This window comes from Diadema antillarum, unplaced genomic scaffold (genome assembly GCF_040938485.1).
Source record: "Diadema antillarum isolate AM-2024a unplaced genomic scaffold, OU_Dant_1.0 scf00000065, whole genome shotgun sequence".
NCBI classification, from domain to species: domain Eukaryota; kingdom Metazoa; phylum Echinodermata; class Echinoidea; order Diadematoida; family Diadematidae; genus Diadema; species Diadema antillarum.
The window spans coordinates 3,962,552-3,983,579 of NW_027270954.1; the positions used below are offsets into that span (position 1 = coordinate 3,962,552).

A 21,028-nucleotide genomic window follows, 5' to 3' on the forward strand; every position below is an offset into this window, starting at 1 on the left:
TTTAAAGGCGGAAAAGCTATAAGGTTCCTGGCTTGCAAATCACTTCCCTATGTTGGTACCTATAGTGTTTTATGACAATTAAATGTCTCTTCTAAAGTAGCTCAAATAGACTGAAAGGCATAAAGTTATCCCTATACCGTACTCCGAGCGTTCTTATAAATGGTATTATTGTTAACTTATTTATAAGTATGTACAACCATTTTTGGTGGAATGCTAATTTCTTGAAGTGCATGGGGAATACAAGTAGGTGTGAAAGAGTATCTGTGTGTCCACTTCCGACAATCACGTGGAAGCATACAGAACTTTTCCTTGATTTTCACACTGCCAATAAAGATGATAATTCAAGACGTTTTATCATTCAATCTCAATTAATTTTCACGTGATGCATTCTCACTTTTTTTTTTCACTCTTTATTAGTGGACCTGCTCGAGTTTGCACGACGTGCTCTTATTGTCCCTGGTGATAGAAATAACACAATAGTGTGGAACTATATGGCTCTCTTCATTAATGGGAACAGTAAATTATCAATCAATTTAATTCGAGGGATGCAGGTCACATAATTTGTCGTGTCTGACCTCTCTCACAAAATATGAGGACGACTCACGGTACGCGGTGTGACAGTCATGCTAACATGCAAATAGCGACATGTTAGCGGTGAAATGGCATTTAAATTTTCGATGCTCCTTTGTCAACTCAGAACTGCATAAATGCCCAGTGCAATCTGTCAATGGGGTAACAAGCGAATCATATAACTCGAGCAAATATGGCGTCCACCAGTGCAGTGCAAAGGCAATCGCCTGATTCTAGTCAGGGTTCGGGAAATGCAGTTGCGCCACAAAATGGAGAGGTAAGTTTTATAAGATGAACGTCTCATGATTGTTGCCATGTGTCTGGTGCGGATAGTTGCAATTTAGAGATTTCTCAAATGTGGTATTTACGGTTGAAAAAGTCACCGTACACTAGTTACTTCACTCATCACGCTGACACTGCACTGCTAGCTGCTGCTGCGTGACAGTCAGTGTTGAATGGGCACTGCACTACTGACTGTACGTATTGTACTGAGCAGGACGTGTACGCGTGTGGTCATACCCAGTCAATGGACACGAATAGTGATTGATTGCAATTGCCAGTTTGTGTGTAGACAACGTGTTGCAGCGTGTTGAAACTGACTCAGTTTGCATTGTCATGTGGTTATGCGGCTATATCGTGGTATTGATCCCCTCGAGTGCGTCTTTACTGTGTGCAAAGACAAAAAGTCTTATCAGATGCGGAGGTGGATAGCATAGCAGTAAATTTACAGTAGAATGAGTAGGGTGTCTGGAGTGTTTTTCTTACTTTTGAAATTCTTTGAAAAGTCGATTATGAACAATTTCATATGAAAGAGAATTAGGGTCTATGTCATTAAATTTAAGACAAATTTATTTAAAATTTCATGGCGAAATGATATTTCAATCTCGAGAAATTTAGCTTTGAAATCATGCCAATATCACAACTTTTTCTCGCTGAGAACGAGTGAAAAACAGTCCAAATATTTTCACAAATAAGCATTGAGAAGCTGCATGAGTGTCCAGATCTCCAGCGACTGGTTAATTGAGCGCACAGAAAATTATAAATTTAGGTCGGTCATCATTTTATGCAAGAGCAAGCAGCAAAAAGTGGTAGCTTTGTTGATATTGGATGCTAACTAAAACATATTTATAAGTCTTATTACCCATCTTGTTTTTATGTTTATTACATTAGGCCCTTTACAGTGTAATTATTCTTGAACAAGTTGTGTTAAACATACCTGTCACAAGGATATGCAGTGGTGCATTCCTCTGTGATGTAAGATAACATTTTAAGTAACTGCGACCAGCCCCAACGCGAAGCGTACATGAGCGTGGCACCCAATCGCTCTCTGCTGGTGTGGGCGTGTTTCACTCGAACCCTTTCGCTCGCGACAGCGCAGCACGCAGCGAAAGGGCCTTGTTCAAAGGCTAAAATCATTGCGACTCTCGTGCGTATTCATATCGCCAATGCACAAAGTGCCAAACAAAGGTTGCATCGAAAGCCAGAGAATGAACGTGAGGGATGGATATGAACTCGTAGAAAAACGTCTTTTCAAGACTATTGTACATGGGATTAATGTGGAAATTAACAAGTGAACATATCGTATTAAAAAAACGTATATTATAAAAGTAAGCCTTTTGCTGGTAAAATACAAAACTTACTTATAGTGGCGTGAAATTTGTGTTTCTTTTACAACATTGTATGTGCATTCTCAAAATATTCTTTTGCTTCCAACAATGCCACATTTGTGTGTGTGTGTGTGTGTGTGTGTGTTGCAGGTTGCCGCCAATGGTGAGCAGCAGCAACAGCAGGCACAACAGCCCAACATGTGGCAGACGATCAAGGGGATGGCGTTCCGCATGTTCGTCATTTACATGGTGATGAGCTTCTTCCGGGGCAAGTCCAGCACTCCAGCAGACAACTCTACAGGGGCTGGCGGGGTCTCCACCTCATCTTGGAAGCCGGGCACCAATCTCTTCCCTACGGGTACCGTGATGGTAGGTTCAGCCATGTCCCCTGGCAATTTTCACAGCAAATTTTCACAGCAAATTTTCAAAAAGTCAAGATTTATCATCCCATCAGCAGCTTTGAATCATTACTGCATATGTTTAGGATACTGTTTTTGGTTTGACTTCATATGTATGCAATATCCCTAAGATACCTCATTTACACTAACCCCCTCCCTTTACAAATTATTTTTTAGTCTTTTGAAGGAGAATATTGTAATTCTGGCCTAAAGTGATGACTCACATTATAGTACAACCTATAAGATAACTATGCTGTTTTTAAACTAACATAATGTGGTCATCAATTGTTTTTAATTTTAAAACATCTCAACATGCAGACAATGATTCATGTGATCTGGAAAGATAACTTGAGACAAAAATGAAGCCTTGAACACACAGAGACTTACATCTGTTTGCCATGTGTCATGATGGGAATCTTGTGACCTCAACTGTGCATGCAGCTGGCAAACATTGAACAAGCCCGCAACTCGAACATCCGAGTCATTCAACTACCAGCACATCAAATCTGACTGAATAGCACCATTATTTCCAGCTGATACGTAGTAACTGTTGCACTCCTTGAATACCAGCAAGATCACTCAGTGGGGAAAGGAGGAGGAAAGTCTCTTTAAGTGAAAGGAGGTTAACAGATTAAGTTTGAATATTGAATTGAATGTTTTATTGTCAAAAATGCGAATGTGGAAATGTGCCCTCCACCGGGGTTACATACAAGAGATACACACAGATATCAATTGTTTAAAGTACAACATATGCGTGACAAATTACAAATAACATCAAACAAAACTAATTTGTAATGATTGTTGCAGAAAATGAAAATGATAACTGTTATATTCATAATACATCTTATATGTTTCTCATGTGATTAAATGGTTTGAATAAATTTCATATGCTTGGTGTTAAAATCATTCTATTATCCTTGTTCTATTTTGATCAAATACACATTCACGGCCATAATAGAGACCAATAAGAAAAACAAAAAAGAACAAATGCTAGGTTTATAAATGAGCTATTGACAAACCATAAATGCAGATGTTTTGTTCTCAAACAATTTCACTGTAATTTTTGTGTTAATTTATTTGTTTTGTGTTTTAATCTATACAGGACCTGAGAGTGTACATCTCAGAGGATGAGATCTTTACAGACTTCAACAACACCCAGCAACTGTTCTGGGAGCTAGAGGACTTGGAGTATGGGGACTGGACAGGCGGACCCAATGGGGACGGCACCTTTGAGATAGAGGGGGATGTGGAAGCGACAGAGGTTAGTGCCGTGAAATTTTGAGGATCAAGTTGAATGGCAGAATTGATGTCTTGTGAGGATTTGATATTTCATTTTAATTTGCATCATTTGTGTATTTAAGTCTTTGAGATGTCCTCAGAAGACTTCTTGATATCTCTTGATATCAAAGTGCTTTCAGAATTCATGGATTTCTTTTAACCTGCCACTTGATATCAAAATGTTGCATACTACATATGTATGCTCCAATCAACTCTGGCCATATAGCAAGGAGATATGAAAAGATTTCCATTTTAATCTTTCTTTCTTTTTAAAAAGAAAGCCACATTTGAGTGAGATTTCTTGCATTGATTTGCAATAAAGGGCCACAATGTTGAATTCTTTTACAATTCAAATTTTCACGCCGTGATGGAAATGCTGCAGTGTTACAAGCAGTAGAAAAGTAATTTCATGTCATAAACATTTTCTGACCACATACATTTAACCCATAGGAAAGTCCAGTTATTTTATTTTAACGATGTAGATAAAAACAAATTGGGAAATATTTCCACGTTGGAGAGAGGATTAGAGACCAATCTGTGAGGTTCAGTGGTCAAGACCAATGGACTTGGTCAAAATGTAAATAAAGGGCCATGCACTTCTGGCAGATTAAAGTGATTCTGTGAGAAAATTGAAGCATTCCAGTGAGCAGTGTACAATGATCGTGAGTATGTTGTGGTGGAACCCCAGCACGCTTTGCATCTGAGTGCTGTCACAGTGGTATTGCCATGTGGAAATGTGTGTCTCTCACTTTTTTCCCACCCTTTCCAGAGTATAATGAACAACGCATCCATCTACATGCATATATTCTTCACAAAGTCTGGCTACTCGCCAGACCCGAGACAGAGGGGGAAATACACCAAAAAGTATACCGTCTCAATGAGCAAAAGTAAGTCATGTGAAATTTTGGAGCTCATCAGCAGTATTTGGGTTCTCAAGAGCAGGTGAATTCAAATCTGATGATTGCTTGACTCAGTAATTACTCATAGGGTGTGGACTGATATTCAGATATGTATCTGTTGGCAGTATTGTCATTGTTGTCAAGTAATAAAGTTTAAAATGATGGGCCCACCCACTGTGGTCTAGAATAGTGCGTTTCAATGAGTGGGCCACCGTGTAAAAATAAAAAGATTTGTATTCAATCTACACATGTAGCTGGGTCTCAAAAAAATTTGTTAGAGCCAAGGTGGGTGTTGGGTCAAAAAAAGGTTAAGAAGTGCGGGTCTAGAAGGTGAAGATGGTGGTGTGAGTACCAGGAAGTAGAAGATATCAGAAGTCTGAATGTTAGGAGGTCCTGAAGTTGGCTTGTATGCCATTATTGAGGAGGTAAGCCACCTAATGGAAGAAAAAGTTGTTAGTGAATAAAATTCCATGTTTGATGCCAACAGTGTGATTTGATAATAAGATGATACGGCTTGTATCAAGTGGGGATGTTTGAGAGTTTATTTCATCATCAGTTTTTTTTTTTTTTTTAAATTACATGATGCACTTCAGTCTATTCACGAACATTTCAACTAAAATGGATTATATACTATACATAATGTATGGTAATCAAAACTGTGCAACTATGTAGAGACACAAACATACATTATTAGACAATATGTATGTGTGTAAAGTTCTGAGAAATTTATACAGTTTCAATACAGATTCATGACAAGCTGCTTCCTTAGAGAGTGGTGTGTCAAACACGCTGTGATTTAAAGGGACTGTACAGTTCTGGTTGAGGTGGGAATTTAGCTTTTAATGTTTTGCGAGATATTCAGAAACCACTCTATGAGATGTCAAAGAGCATGCAATTCTAAGGGAATCAAAAGTTTATTTGATGAAAATCGGTTTTGAAATGGCTGAGATATCCAAAAACAATGTTAAACAAAGAGATCCTAATAAAAGGCGTGGCCTGTCGCCTTTTGTTATTATCACTTTTTTGGATATCACAGCGATTTGAAAACCAATTTTCATCAAATGAATGTTGAATCCTTCTTAAAATTACATGCTCTTTCATATTTCATAAGAGGTTTCTCATTATCTCACTTACAACCGTGTACAATGTAGGAATGTTATAAACCTGAATCCTCACCTCAACCAGTGCTATACAGTCCCTTTAATGTTTGAAATGGCATTACTGAATGTCTCACAATTTCTCTTTCTTTTTTTAAATGTGCTTATGTGCAGGAATAAACAAATTCAAAAAGAGACGCTTCCAGAAAACCAAAAATCTGTTAACAGGGGAAACAGAGGCTGACCCAGAAGTAATTAAGGTAAGAAACGGACATCCTATGTATAATTGACAGTGAGAACTTGTGTATATATTGCCCAAACCTCAAGAAAGAGATATGACTCTGAATTGATATTGATTTTTAATAATGAGTTTCAAAAATCAGCACAAACATTCATGTTTGTTTTGTCTGATATCTGCAGACTGTTTTTTTTTACTCTTATTTGGCGTGATCTTTGTGATAAAGTTTTTTTTTTTCCAATAATCAGACCGTTTGGTTATAAACACTAGTAATTCATAGCATAAAGTTTAGTTGGCTCTGTCACATAGACAATTGTCTTCAAATTGCCATTTAACTGTTAGTGTGATTTGAGTGCCATTTAGCACAAAATAACCCCATTGTAGTGTACACACTGTCCAAGTCTGTGGCACTCTGTACTGTGTTAATTTGGTCCAGAGATTGTAATTGTGTGCCCCTCAGGAATTTTCTTGCATTGCTCAATGAAGCGCACTTTAGTAGAAGAATCATGCTTACATTGTACAAATACGAGGTATGGCTCCACCAGAGAATTATTATGATGCGGAAAGTGGGGTTTTTGGTTCAATATGCTGTGGATCTCTTTTTGTATCGGCAGAGGGCCGAGGAGGAAGGACCAATCGAGATCCTGTCCCACTGGCATCCAAACCTGACGATAGCCCTAGTCCACGATCACTCCCCGTGGAAGTCTGGCAGCGTCCCCCAACCCCTTGACAAGAGTAAGAACCTATCCAAGCCACTTCTTGTGCCAAGTATCTGTAAGATACCCAGAGACTGTGTTCATGTCATAGTGTACACATGTGCATTGGAAGTGTGAAAGCTTTACATTACCTTCCAAACTATGTTGAATGACATCATGTCGAATTCAAATTATCATAAGTCTTCATTTTGCCCAATCTCCCTGCTGATGTGGTGCTTTGATTTGAATGTTTTCCTAGTAAAAGTTCTCTCTTTAAAGTCGAGAACTCTTGGCCACCACAACTGTGTACCAAGTTACAATGTCTGTACAAGAATTTTTAGAGCAAAGTCTTTGTTTATTCAAATTAATGATTCTTTTGGTCAAGCTTTCACACTCAAGTATGTATGGCAATAAATTTTTATCATGGCTGTTACTAAAAACACTGAATGACTGATGTGTATTTATGTTGATGAAGGGCAATTTGTTGAGAAGCTACAATTTTTAAAAATGTGAATGGCAGCCACACCTATATGTTTTTCAAAACTAATGAACAATATCATTTACAGACTCATATGGAGGGATTATGAGGAGACTAACGTGAGACTAAAGCCCGCCACACACTACACGATTTTACCCCGATTCACCGGTCTTAAGACCTTAAGACTAGAAGTGTGACGTCACAGTCTTGCCATTTTCTAGTCGTACGACTGGGTCTTAGCGCTAGTCGTAGAGATTTGACATGTTGAATCTCTACGACCAGTCGTGAGCTTTCAGCCATTCACAATGCAGCAAAATGCAAACGCACGCAGTGCGCACTGCGTGCGCTTTACAGTCGGGTCGTATAGTGTGCGGTGTCCGGTCGTACGACTGGTCTTAAGACCCAGCTTGGCTTAAGACTTTAAGACCAGTCGGATCGTGTAGTGTGCGGTGGCCTTTAGTATGTGGAAGACATTATTCATTCATGGTGTGATGCTGTATTTTGTTTTCCAGTGGTCAAGTTTCATCCTTCCGGAGATTACTATCCAATCATCTTCATCAATGACTACTGGAATCTCAACAGTGAATACCAGCCCATCAATGATACCACACCGTAAGTAGTCGTCAAGACAACTACTCCAACCAGTCTGTGGTAGTTAAGTCAATGACATGTAAGCTGACGGGCATTGTCCTCAATCCAGTGGTTTTATATTCGTCTAGTGCAACAGCCAAAGTAATGCAAGCTGTATGTATCATTCATGTCATCCCTTTTTCGCAGTAGGGTAAACCCCAATAGTTGACGTTGCAGAGGTCGACAAATCGTGTAAGTCTTGACAATTAAAAGGTCCTAATTTTCTTCTTGTTCTTTTGTTATCATGTTGTTGACTTTTGAGAGGGTTAATGTATATCATGGCAATGGTGCTGGGTAATGCAGAAAAATGGTTCTGTGAGTATGAAGTGGCGAGTTGTACAAAGTTTGATTATCTGATCATACTATTGGAGAACTTCAGATCAGAGTTTGAATGTAATTTTCCAACAATAAGGAATGCTACAGAAATATGATTTTATTTCACGTACTTTCTCAAACAGACACCATACAGCTGATATATGATCGTAGCTTTCAGAAAGTTTTAAGGGGGGGGGGGGGGGGGTCAGTTTTGCACCTATGCCAGAAATTTTGAAATGACTCGCTTCAGAGTGAAATTCTACAAGTGTTAGTTTTTGCTTGGCTTGGAAAAAGATGATCAACAGACGAACAGCAGTACTTCAGAATAATATGATAACTCGCCAACCTGACTCCCTTTTGTTTGCGACAGAACGCTTCCCCTGAGATTGACGTACACCCCCATGGGCCTGTTTAAGCTCCAGTTCTACGCGGCCCAGACGATGAGGAACCAGTGGACGATGCTGCTTGGAGAAGAACAAGGCAACGATGATGAGGAGGAAGACGGACTGAAGGTAAGAATATGATAGCCTACTCACGATATGAAGATTTTGAGCGTTGTTGTGACGCCATCATTGCCTTGGGAAGAGCTTTAGAGAGATTTGCATACCAGAATGTGCTGATCAATTTATTGATGATATCTATGTGTAGGTTCAGGAGCTGCCTGTTGCAAGGTTGAAATGCTGCTGCATTCATCTCAAGGAATACTGTCGGGGAAAATGCGATGTCAATCTTAATGTGAACACGCAGAGCACATGTTGTCTATAGAGTGATAATGTATGTGTGATGCATGCTTTTTGTACATATTCAAATATCCAGTAGGCATTGTAGCAAGATTAGAAGCTGTACTGTACCTGAGAGATCAGTGCATTGTGAAAGTAGATATTTTGAGCTATTAATTCTCCACACTCGGTCTAGGAAATTGAACCTTGTGTTTTTGACTGTCAGTCATGCATTTGATAGTCATTACATAAATTGCAAGAGTTTAAAGTCACACCAACATAATATGCTGAAGACTCTTCCCTCTTTTTGCTATTTATGCATGTATCATACCACACAGAATGAGAGAATGTCCACACCCTGAAATATGCTGAGTTTGTGAAACCAGAAGTATGAGTTGACACATAGAAGTCATCATACATACTGATTCTGATATGATCGGTAAGAATGTGTCTCATGTTTGTTTTTATTTTATTTTGTTGTCTTTTTCTTCCAGAGAGCCATCCTAGAGACTAACCCATACCTCTTGGGATTAACATTCGTTGTTTCCATCGTGCACAGTGTCTTCGAATTCCTGGCATTCAAGAATGGTAAGTACAGTTTGCCTTCCTCCTTTTCCTTCATAGGAAGAATCAAATTGCCTGTGTAGGACTAATGTGACGTGCACATGTTTAAAAGTACAGCTGTGTGTCTGAATGATCTTTTTAATTGCAAGCAGTGATCCTCATGTTCATTTCCGTTTTTGACCATCAAACCAGTGGGTAGCAATAAAGTTACTGTAAAAAAGAAGAAGAAAAAAACAAGCTTTAAATCATTGTGATTGTTACTGTGACTCACTTTTTATCTTTTTTTTTTTACCAAGATTGAGTAGAGGAAAAGCTTTCTAAGATTGTCTTTGAAAAAACCATACCAAGTCAATTTTATTAAGTTAATTAATATATTCATTTTCTGGGCCAATAAGTGTTTACAGCCACAGAATGTGTTTATCATACACTTATCCCTGCGATCCAAGTTTCCAACACCATCCGCCCTTAACGTGTACATTTCACTGAGAGCCAGTGATGAAATCTCTTCACACGACTTCTTGACAGTGCACATGCCTTCTTTTGCATTTGTTTTTGAATGTCTCACTGTCCTCATGAACAATGATTTGATGCTTCATCATAGAAAATAACTGTGCCTGCATTTCATTCATTTTTGTGCCCCAGACATCCAGTTCTGGAACAGTCGTAAGTCGCTGGCCGGCCTGTCGGTACGCTCCGTCTTCTTTGGCGTGTTCCAGTCCCTCGTGGTCTTGCTCTATATTCTGGACAACGAGACGAACTTCGTGGTGAAGGTCAGCGTCTTCATCGGCCTCCTCATCGACTGCTGGAAGATCACAAAGGTCACGACCCTCAAGGTCAGTGAGGTCATGCACCACTCATTAAGTATGTCTCAGATATAGACACACACACATACATATGTATGCTTGCTTGACACTCTCATGTACCACTCACATACTAAGTATGGCCCCTTGGTCATCTTACCTAGGTGAGCCTGATTGATTTGGAAGTAGGTAAGATCATTGGACCTCTCTTATTATTATGGGGGTCAGGACAGTCAATGTGAGAAATCAAGATAAATAGGAAGATGTTAAAGGCACTCAATCATGGCGAGTGGTTTGTGCGGCACGGAGACGAACGCAACACACTGCCTCCCCCATTCTGTATCAAATGTAGTGACCCCGAATGAGAATAGCGCTGGCTCAATGGGTCTGCGAACAACACGCTAGACTACAAGAGCTCTGTGCTACAAATCTCCTAACCCAAAATGGCTGTCCGAGCAAGCCACGAGAGCTTCCGAATGGACGCACACTCTCAGTGCGCATGCGCATGAAGAGAGGCCAAAAGAGCCACGCGTCTTCTGGCCTCTCTCCTCCAATCACCGCAGCTCGCCGTCACAATGTTTGTGTATGATGCGTACACACACACGCACACACACACACACACACACGTGTCTCAGTGGCAGCATTGTCCCACACGTTAGTCTGGCATTGTGCAATTGCATGCACAAACATCGGTCGTTCGGGAGTGTACGTACCATTAGGGATGATGATCGACCATCTTTAAGCATTTGCCACAAAATCTCCCTTTCTGTAAGTTGTCAGTATGCCACGTCATATGCAGTCTCATTGTGTATGAAACATAGGTAATTAGATTTCTTCTTGTTGCATCTCTGAGTGTCTGGCTTTCATGTGTGATGCTGGAAATGTGTGCGTCATAAAAATATACATGAAGATTTGGTATGTAGAATGGTTTGTAGGCTCTCTACTACCCAGTTAATTTCATTTAAAGATGAAAATTATCAAGTGTAAAGAGGGCTGATAATTCATATTAATTGACTCTTCTTCATTTGCCATGCTCTTGGATGAATGCTTTTCTTTGCAAGCAAAATGATTGTCATGTCAGAGTGCTGTGTGTGTTTCACAGAGGTTGGAGAGATTGTAAATAGTTTTGGTCATCCTGCAATCTCTTTGTGACATTTTGTTTTCAGTTCGACAGAGAGAGCATGATACTTGGTATAATACCGAAGCTCACTTTTGCCGACAAGGAGTCCTACACAGAGTCAAGCACAAAGGAGTATGATAAGGTGAGTTGGCCTGAAATACCACACAGTTTGTCTGTAGCGGCTATAAGTTTGTTTGTTTTTGTTTTTTTAATCTGGACAGGTAATGGTCAGAGCAACTTGAAAAGCTTTGTGGTTAAGCTTTATACAAAATTGCCCATACAGTCATGAAGTATGTTTGCTGGAGATCACATGGTCTTGTACCCATTAGATTGGCAGGTTGCTCAGTTCTGTGCAACCTTTGGAGACTTGTACTTGTCTGAATTATGTTGTCGGTGTAACTGGGGATGTTTCCTTCTATCCTATCCCATCACACAAAATAGCTTTCAAGTACCAGTGTATTGCTGAAGTCTTCCTAAATGTTGGTTGACTTCTTGATTCCCATGCAGTATTTTGTTTGCCATCGCTAAGCATGCATCTTGAAAACTGACTTTTGTTTTCTTTGTCATCATCGTCCATCATCATCATAACCATCATCACCGTTATACTGAGGCTTGTTTGTTTGAAATGTTTGAAAATCATACTGTATTACAGAACCATTTCATTACATAAACCTGGTTATGTCATGCGCTACTTTACATTTTTTTTTCTCGAAAGAGAGAAAAAAAACAACAACAACAGCAAAAAGTCACATAAAACAAAACATAGGTTTGTGACTGGGTGAACAAAATTTCTCATTGCCAAACAGACTTAGCGCTGAAACAGGCACCAAACAATTTGTAAACTTGTCGAAAACTTAATGAAAACTTGTCCTGTTTTCTGATATTTGTAAGACTGAAGTTATGTGAAGTGCATAGAAAATCTTCTAGATTATTATTATTATTGCTATTATTGTTATTGTTATTATTATTATTATTATCATTATTATTATTATTATTATTATTATTATTATTATTATTATGATTATTGTTATTATTATTATTATTATTATTATTATTATTATTATTATTATTATTTTTATTTTTATTATTATTATTATTATCATCATCATCATCATCATCATCATCATCATCATCATCATCATCATCATTATTATTATTACCCTCTTACCTCTCTCCTCAGATGGCCTTCAAGTATCTGTCGTGGCTTCTCTACCCACTGCTTGTCTGCTATGCGATCTACTCACTCCTATACCAGGAGCACAAGGGCTGGTACTCCTTTGTGCTTAACATGCTCTACGGATTCCTGCTAACATTCGGTGAGAAAGAGATTGAGAGAGTTAGAGATCAGAGCTCCCGAGGGGCCCGGTCATCTGCAGGTTGTTGTTTTTGCATTTTGATGGCTGGCATTGTAGGCCCAGCATTCACAAGAGCTTTCTTGGGTCGGGAAAACCCCTGCAGTGGGGCGGGTGTAATCTTTATAGAATTTGAATCATCATATTCATTGAATTGAGACTGACAAGTACAGTGTAGGTGGATATGTTCCACTGCATATTTAAAAAATTACCCAGTCCAATATGGCTGTTATTATTGTTATTATTAGTATTAGTATTTTCACCCGCAACATTGGCTATGTCCTATTTTCTTATGTCAGTTAATTTACTGTTCAACAGTATACAGTATACATGGCCTTTTTCAAGTGATATATATGACATGACGGACCTGCCTTCAAAGTGTAGTATGAATGTTTTTCTATGTTTATGTGAAAGCATGAGATGATTAGTGGTTTCAGGGCTGGTACATTTTGTATATTCAGTTGTGACAAAAGTAATTTACAAAGTGTGGAGATCTCTTTCAAGCTTTGATATGTTACAACATGATGAGACAGATTCTACACAAAGTGAAGGAACTTCTTTTTTTTTTAAAGCCTGCTGCTGATAATAGGATGCCTAATAAGAACTAAGGGTTTAGTAGTATAGTAGTTGAAGATTACCTGGTATAGAATGTTGGCTTTCCAGTGCTGCACACGCGACACTTCAGACAGATTCTGCTCCATATTAAAGGTCCTTTTTACCAGATGAAACAAAAACAGATGAAACAAGAACACAGCTTTCATGCTTCAAAATAGTTTTAAAATGTGGGTTAGGGATAGAAACAACCAATGTAAAAATTTTGATCATTATAGTCAATGTTAAGTATTGTTAAATATATATGCAAAATGTGAACAATAGTTACAATAAAATTGTTTCTAGACTTAACTGTCTACAGTTATGCTTTACGGAGAAATATAGTGATATCTCTGTATATTTTAGCCTTTATTGCAAAATTTTTGTATGGTTACAATGTTTTGTGATACAACTGACCTAAACATGTGCATCAAATGTGATAACTCGAACATTTTTTAAATCACTGCTCCCAATGGTAAACAATACCTTTAATGCATGAATTAATTACATTAATTAATAATGTTGAACCTGTTCCACTCTCTTTCCACTGGTAGGATTCATCATGATGACTCCGCAGCTCTTCATCAACTACAAACTCAAGTCAGTGGCCCATCTACCGTGGCGAATGCTGACCTACAAGGCACTCAACACCTTCATCGATGACATATTCGCGTTCGTCATCAAGATGCCGACGCTCTATCGTATAGGCTGTCTAAGAGATGGTGAGTGCAACAAAGCAGCAAATGGTTATTTCTTTCTTCCCCGAACCACAGCAATCTTATCAAGAACCCGAGGATGTGTAATACCAATTGACTAGCTCATCCTGAGAATGGGTGAAAGAAATGTAGTTGTGATTTCCATATCAAGCTCAACAATTGGTAGCACAAGGTCATAAGTGTTCTGGAGTATCACTAGCAAGAATACATGATAACGTCGTGGTGTAGTTTTGCCGTTGAACTCAAAATGGCATAAGTTCTTTCCATCCGTTCTGTGTATCTAATTTGTAAGCAGCACTGTCCACTTTCTGCATTTTGCTGTCACATAGCTTAGAGTGTCCTAGCTTTTGAATGAATATGAAAGTCTGAGCTTATGCATAGGCACTGATCAGGCACCAGTGTGTTGCCTGCACTTGTATACCATGTTCATTGTAATCCTAACTTGATTTTAGTTAGAGTGAAAAATATTGTGTTGCCAAATTTTTGAGTCGGCATTGTCCATGTTTGCATGATGTTGGGTTATTTTGACAAGATTTTGATCCTCTACCTCTCTCCTTTTTCTTTCCTCCACGCAGACGTCATCTTTCTAATTTTCTTGTATCAGCGCTACATTTACCCGACGGATTACAAGCGAATGAATGAGTTTGGCACCACCGGTGAGATGCACGAAAGCGCCGATCAGCCTGCCACCAATGGGGGCGCCGTGCCCGCCGTAGAGGCCGCAGAAGGCTCGCAAGAACAGGCGGCCGTCAAATCTAGTCAGGAGAAAAAGGACGATTGAGCTTACCCAATAATCCAGACATCTTCACAACGTGTTTTTTTATGGTGCTGTGAATATTTAATCGTTCCCTGAAGGGAGTGACCAGCACATGATTTGGGAATGCTTCGTTGATTGTTTTATTGTTGTTTTTGGTGATTTTTGCAGGGATGCTTTTGATGTGTTGTTTATTTGTTTGTTTTTCGGGGTTGGGGGAAGGGTAATGAATTTGTGTTGTGATCATAAAAGAGGTTTTTTTTGGGGGGGATGGGGAAGTTCCTCCGCCCCCCCTTTTGTGTTTTGTTGGTGCCTCGCTTTTCTGCAATGCATTGCAGTTATTGGGCACTTGTATGCTGAAATGCAAAGGGGAGAATTTTTTGAGTGCAAATGAGTCAAGCGTGGATATTTTGGCTGAGTAATCATGATAGATATTACAATTCCACTCCCTCCCCCGACAGTGACATAATTGTGTAAGTCAGCATTGGTGATGTCAAGGTGTCTTTATATCCATAGATGTAATCTGTATTGTAATATGTGGTATGTGATGATTTGTTTGAAAGATGATTTGTCATATGAGAAGAGTGTAAGAGTGTGTGTTGAGAATTTGCCACCAAAAAACCTACTCTGCAGCATCCTGGCGTGACTATCATTATTCCATGTGTGCATTGCTGCCTCCTTACACTTGTAATCTGATCAAGAGCGAGTGAGCAAATGATTGGTATGGGATAGATGGAGTGATTGACGATAAAAACCCCATTTCACATCTAAAATTCAATCTGCACCCCATGCCTCTGATACGTTTTAATGCCAATGTTATTGATGCATTTCTCAGTAGCGAACGGTCGACTAGTTCTCTCGTCGGAGCTTGTGCATAGTAATGCAGAATTACAGACAAGGTGTCTCCTGCAATGGTCTAGAAAGATTTGAATCATTTTTACACATTAGAGGAGTACAGACCCTGATGAAATTTGGTAACGGTGTCATCTTCCCATTTTTCTATACTCTGACCAAATTACATCGTAAAGGCAAGAAAACATGAACATGTCACTGTCCGATTGGTCAAATTGTCAAAATATGTTGCTGTTTTAGTACAAATATCGTACCTATGTACATGTGTATAGAAAGGAGACTGGGTCTGAGGACATCATTTTCTGCCACTTGTATACTCAATAATCAGGCACTCATTGTAAATTTCTGCGATATGCTTACGTAGTGCCTCGCCTTCATACCAAGGTTGTTTGTAATGAGCCTATGTGCTGTGTTTGGGCATCAAATACTTTTACTCACCGGCAGGTCATTTTTCTCTCCACGTGTCCCATTATCAATTGCCTTGGAAAAGTGACCCTTTCCCCTCCCCCCACCTTGTATTGTGACAGTTATCCTGTTCATATCTCAGTAAAAACAAAAATTTACTGTAGGCAAAAGAATTTTGTGGTGCTTCTTCTTCAAAGGATTGAAATTATCGTGGCAGCGACCTTTCAATTCTCCCCAGAGATCCGTGACTGATGTTGTGTAGAGTTCGTTCGGAGGCACACTTATCAGTACTGATACAGAGTCTCGACTTGTGTCGTGGTCGGTTTCTTGTAGTTGTATATGTGACAAGATTAGAGAGCCCATGTAGGTGATTATATAACTGACTTTTGTCAATCCACTGAAATGATCCCACAGAAATCCCAGTGTGATATCCCCCTCCCCTGGGTCGAGCGTAAGCCCTGTTCGAGTGAGGGTATTTTGGCCTCATGCACTTGAGCGTTAGTCTTGCGTAGCATATAAAATTTGCGCTTCGAATCTCTGTTGCAAGGCTTTAGCAAGTACAATGCCTTTCTGTGCACTCATACTGTCTATATATGCCATCTGTTGTTTCATTTCATTTTGTTTTATTTTCTTTTTCTTTTCTTTTTCTTTACTTTTTGTTTTGCTTTTTTTTAACCTGTTTTCTTTGGCTCTATGTGTATTCGATGTAGCATCCTTTCCTGTCTTCGATTTTCTCTTCAAGTAATTCCTGATCTATCACAGCCAACTTCATTTTTGACTTGCCACTTGAATCAATTAAGCCATTTTTTTTTCTCTCGTCACTCTGCCAAAAGAAAAAAAAAAGAACACCAGAAAAAAATTAAAGCCAATGAACAATTAAGTCCTTAGAGCTCTTCATTACACCCCAATTTTAGGAATGATTACTATACCATGTAAGTAAGTCTTTCCTGTTAATAGCATGTCATTTCTTCTCCCCCCCCCCCCCATAAGCTTATGAAGATCATCCAAGTATGATGACAGTCCTGTCTTCCACAGATTATCTCATTTGTGTATCCAAATTTTGTGTCAAGGGGGTTACGTCTCTCTGAAGGCTGTTAGGTATGGATAGAAGGGTTTTTTTGCCACGATCTCGGGTGTTTTGAAGCAAAGGATAAAAAAAAAGAAAAAAAAAACATACACACACAAAAATTAGCAGAAGTTTATTATTTGTGTAAAATTTGAAAGGTTGGTTTCAGTATATGTCGTGTCATATATTTGGCGTCTAAGCTTGCTGTATTTTTCACCTTTTTCATGCATATGGTTTGCTTAACTACAAGCTGGAGATTTTATTTAGTGATAACATTGATTCATCCTCCCCCACCCCCACCAAATGACTTATTAAAGAGTAGACATGTTGAAAACAAATAATGACCTAGTGCAAATACAACCATGCTCTACTCGATTCTGTTGTAATGGTCTGATTGGAATATCAATTAGGTTCATGCACTCTGATTTGTATTTTTTTAAGTTGAACATGGATATTCCTGTTCACAAGTGCAGTTTTGCTACCATATCCATCAACAACAAAAAGTACAGCCTAGCTATGTAATAAGGAAGTACTGTATAACACAATATTTTCGCTGCATGAAATTTTTGTGAATTGGAGCCGATGGCCCTTTTCACGGCATGAAAATTTGCGAAATTAGAATGCACGGGAACATTCCTCATTTTACAATATTCTTCTTTTGAAAGATCCCTTCTGAGAATTAAAGTGAGGGATACTACTGTATTGGAGCTTCGGTGCAAGTATAGTCCATTGTTTTGTTACTCTAGTACCTACAGTTTACTCGTGATTGTGTCAATGTCTACCTTTGTACGGTTCTACTCATCAATTGTGTTTGATTCAGTAAGGTTGTAACCGTAAAGTATTGCTATCATGAGAAAAGTGATTCATCCCGTCAGCATCCCGTAAACCTTAGAAATATTGGACAATTTGATAATGAGTAGATAATCAGTCCGTTGTCAAGTGTATTTTCCTTCACTTCATGTGTATTTCTCTTTTATATTATTTTTTTATGTGGTTTATTTAGAATAATATTAGGGTTTTGACAATCAAGCCAGCATACTTGTATGAGCTTAATTTAATGCCATGTATGACAGTATTTGGAGAAAGCATTTGATATTCTGCCAGTTTATATACCTGCATTATGATATTCATGAAACCACTGAGATCAGATAATATACATGTACAGTAAGTCCCCTTGTGGTCTGTGTAATGACCCCATGACAATAAATCAGATCGTAACTGTGTGAAAGGACATAGTATTTGATTGCGCCATTGTCATAGTTAATGATGCACTTAATGTGAAGTATCACATATGAGGAAGTGAGGCATGTTTTCATACTGAATTATATTCAAACAGAAGAAAGCAGAATCATTTGTACCTGCACTTGATGACAATTTCAAAGAAAGCTTTTACCCGGAAAATACCCAGCTTTGTAGTGCAAATCATTGTGATCAGAGCAGACCACTTAACCAACATAATTATTCAGATATAGTGCTTATCAGTAAAGACAAATCAGTCATGGCAACCAGAACCAGAAAGCTTGCTGCAGGCTTATGTGGCATTTGAACAACTGAGGCAAACAGATTTGATGTAGATAGTGATATTTCCTTTAGCAGGAGCAGGTAGATTGGATACCTCATTTCTCGATCTCTCGTGGCAAAATACCCAGACCTCCCGACCACACTGAATTTGGAGGAAAGAATCTGAATTTTGACCATTCCCTCTTGTTTCGACGAGAGTTTCCTATTTTTCTGGATAATTTTACTACACACTCCTTTGGGAACTGCTCTTTCTTTCCTACTTTTGTGCCAAATCATCCCTATTTTACAGTCAGAAAGATTGGGAGGTCTGAATACCCATCAATTTTAATAATACAAAAGAAAACAGGCTCATAGAAATCATCTCCAATGACAAGGAGAATGCATGACCATCTATTCTACATCATTTTACAACTTTTATCTGGAGTGCAGAATATACCCAGTGTCATGCATTTCGGATGAATGTTATGCCCTAATTTGTGTATACCGACATAGGAAGTTTAAATGGTACTCGGACGAAATATTGGAAGAAAAAGGGGACAGAGTGTATATGGCATGATATTTAGTGAAATGTTACCATGGACAATTTATGGCCTTCGTTGTCATAGTGGATGCTAAAGAGGATTGTGAGGGCATCTATCTGCGATACATATGTGGGGACACTGTGGAACGGTGGTTAAGACTCGCAACTCCAAATCGGAGGACCCGAGTTCGATTTCCACCCAGTGCTTACGCCCTTGGACAAGATGTCTTTATCCACAGTGTCCCTCTCTGGTGTTTAAATGGGTACCTGACAATGCAAGGGTAATACTTCTGGCAGGGCCCTCTGGTAGAGCAGTGGCAACACTGAAGAGGCTACCCTGGATATAGAAGACCTTTTTATTAGTATTATTATTATCTATATATATTGTGCTTGACCCTTTCTGAGTTGGGGACTTTGGACATCATGTACAATACTTTGGGGGTTTTCCATACCAATCAGCACTCATAAGTACACAGGGTGATTTCATGCGCCCTTTGTCTTTTACATGGATGTTATGATAGATGTTGATGTGTTGGACAAATTTAATGGATGCTGAATGCTCTTAAACGAGGCAGTACAGACTCGAGTGCATATATTCAGATCAATTTATTTTTGTGGTTTTAGGTATGCATTTGCAAAAATGTGTAGGCTACTGCAAATGCAAGTCTGTGTACAAATATGTATATAAGCACACTCACAGAATCTCACCGTGCAATGTTAAGGGAGAAATGAACAAGAATGTGGTTTTAGATAAAGACAGCAGCAACAACAAGAAAGCAACAGATCAGCGTAAATTTGAGCAACGTAGGCAAAACATTGTAATGACTACTTCATTGTCATTGAATTAAGTTTCAACGGGAACCTAAAAAAAAAAATAGAAATGAAAAAAAACCTGTTTTAATGATGTGACCTTAATAACTGAATTTTACCTTCATAAGAGTTTCTCATTTGTATTGTACATAGGACGACCTTTGACGTCTCACCGCCTTCAAGTTAAAGATAAAATGTAGGTAGAAATTTTAAACTCTGTAATAAATCTTGTACAGAGGTGTTAAGAAATATATACCTATCTGTTAAACAAATGTGAAGGAAATTATTTCATGATATGCAGAGTTTTGGGGGATTACAACTTTAATAACCAAATCCAGGCAGGAGCATTTTGGTCACATGGCCAACACAGGTGAATTGAGGTGCCTGTGCGTGCTAATTCACAGACATACAAGTGGTCGAAACCGAAATATTTGTTCAATTTGCCCAAACATTTAGTCTGATCACTGTTGCTGCTGCTGTTGTTCGGTCTGGATGGCCGTCTCCCATGGGTAGCGTTCTCGTATTTTGATCAATGTGATCACTCCGATGACTATTATTCAGGGACCAGAGACGAGAGGAAGGAATTTGTAGAAACCATGTTTTCTGTGTCAAAATCTCTCAATATGCTGTTTGTATTGAAGGATGCAGGACTTGCATGCGTGTGGGTAGGAATGAAATATGCAAGTGCGCAGGAATGCAAGTCCAGAACGTTATCGTGAAATCTTCCTTGTAGAGACCATTGACATATTGTGACAAGTCATCTGCATCCAAATGTAAATAATGCACTGTATACACTCTATGCTACTCGAGGTTTTTTTGAGCGGCCCTGTCGGGTGACGAGCTCTTAGCCAGCCAATCATGTGTAAGTACCTGTGATGATATTGTGGATTTTTAAAGTGCCATGGATTGTTATTTTTTATTTATTTATTTTTTATTAATTTTTCTTTTTGCAATCTCTTGACGAGTTGTAAAAATGCTGTCAATTTTGAGGGCATTATTCAATACTGTCTAAGTGCATTAAGATGTTCAAACC

At 38.8% G+C, this 21,028-nt stretch overlaps 1 protein-coding gene across 1 annotated transcript; it reads left to right on the top strand.

The window, feature by feature from the left end:
• The first annotated feature begins 763 nt into the window (after positions 1-763).
• LOC139716459 (putative lipid scramblase CLPTM1) lies at positions 764-15,086 on the top strand. The gene is made up of 14 exons (XM_071628005.1): positions 764-847; positions 2,328-2,546; positions 3,678-3,836; positions 4,623-4,740; positions 6,024-6,109; positions 6,702-6,822; positions 7,773-7,872; positions 8,576-8,717; positions 9,419-9,512; positions 10,131-10,321; positions 11,455-11,550; positions 12,589-12,724; positions 13,906-14,073; positions 14,643-15,086. Exons 1-14 carry the CDS (start codon positions 764-766, stop codon positions 14,846-14,848), a joined length of 1,920 nt encoding a protein of 639 aa, XP_071484106.1. The 3' UTR covers positions 14,849-15,086.
• The last annotated feature ends 5,942 nt before the right edge of the window (positions 15,087-21,028 follow it).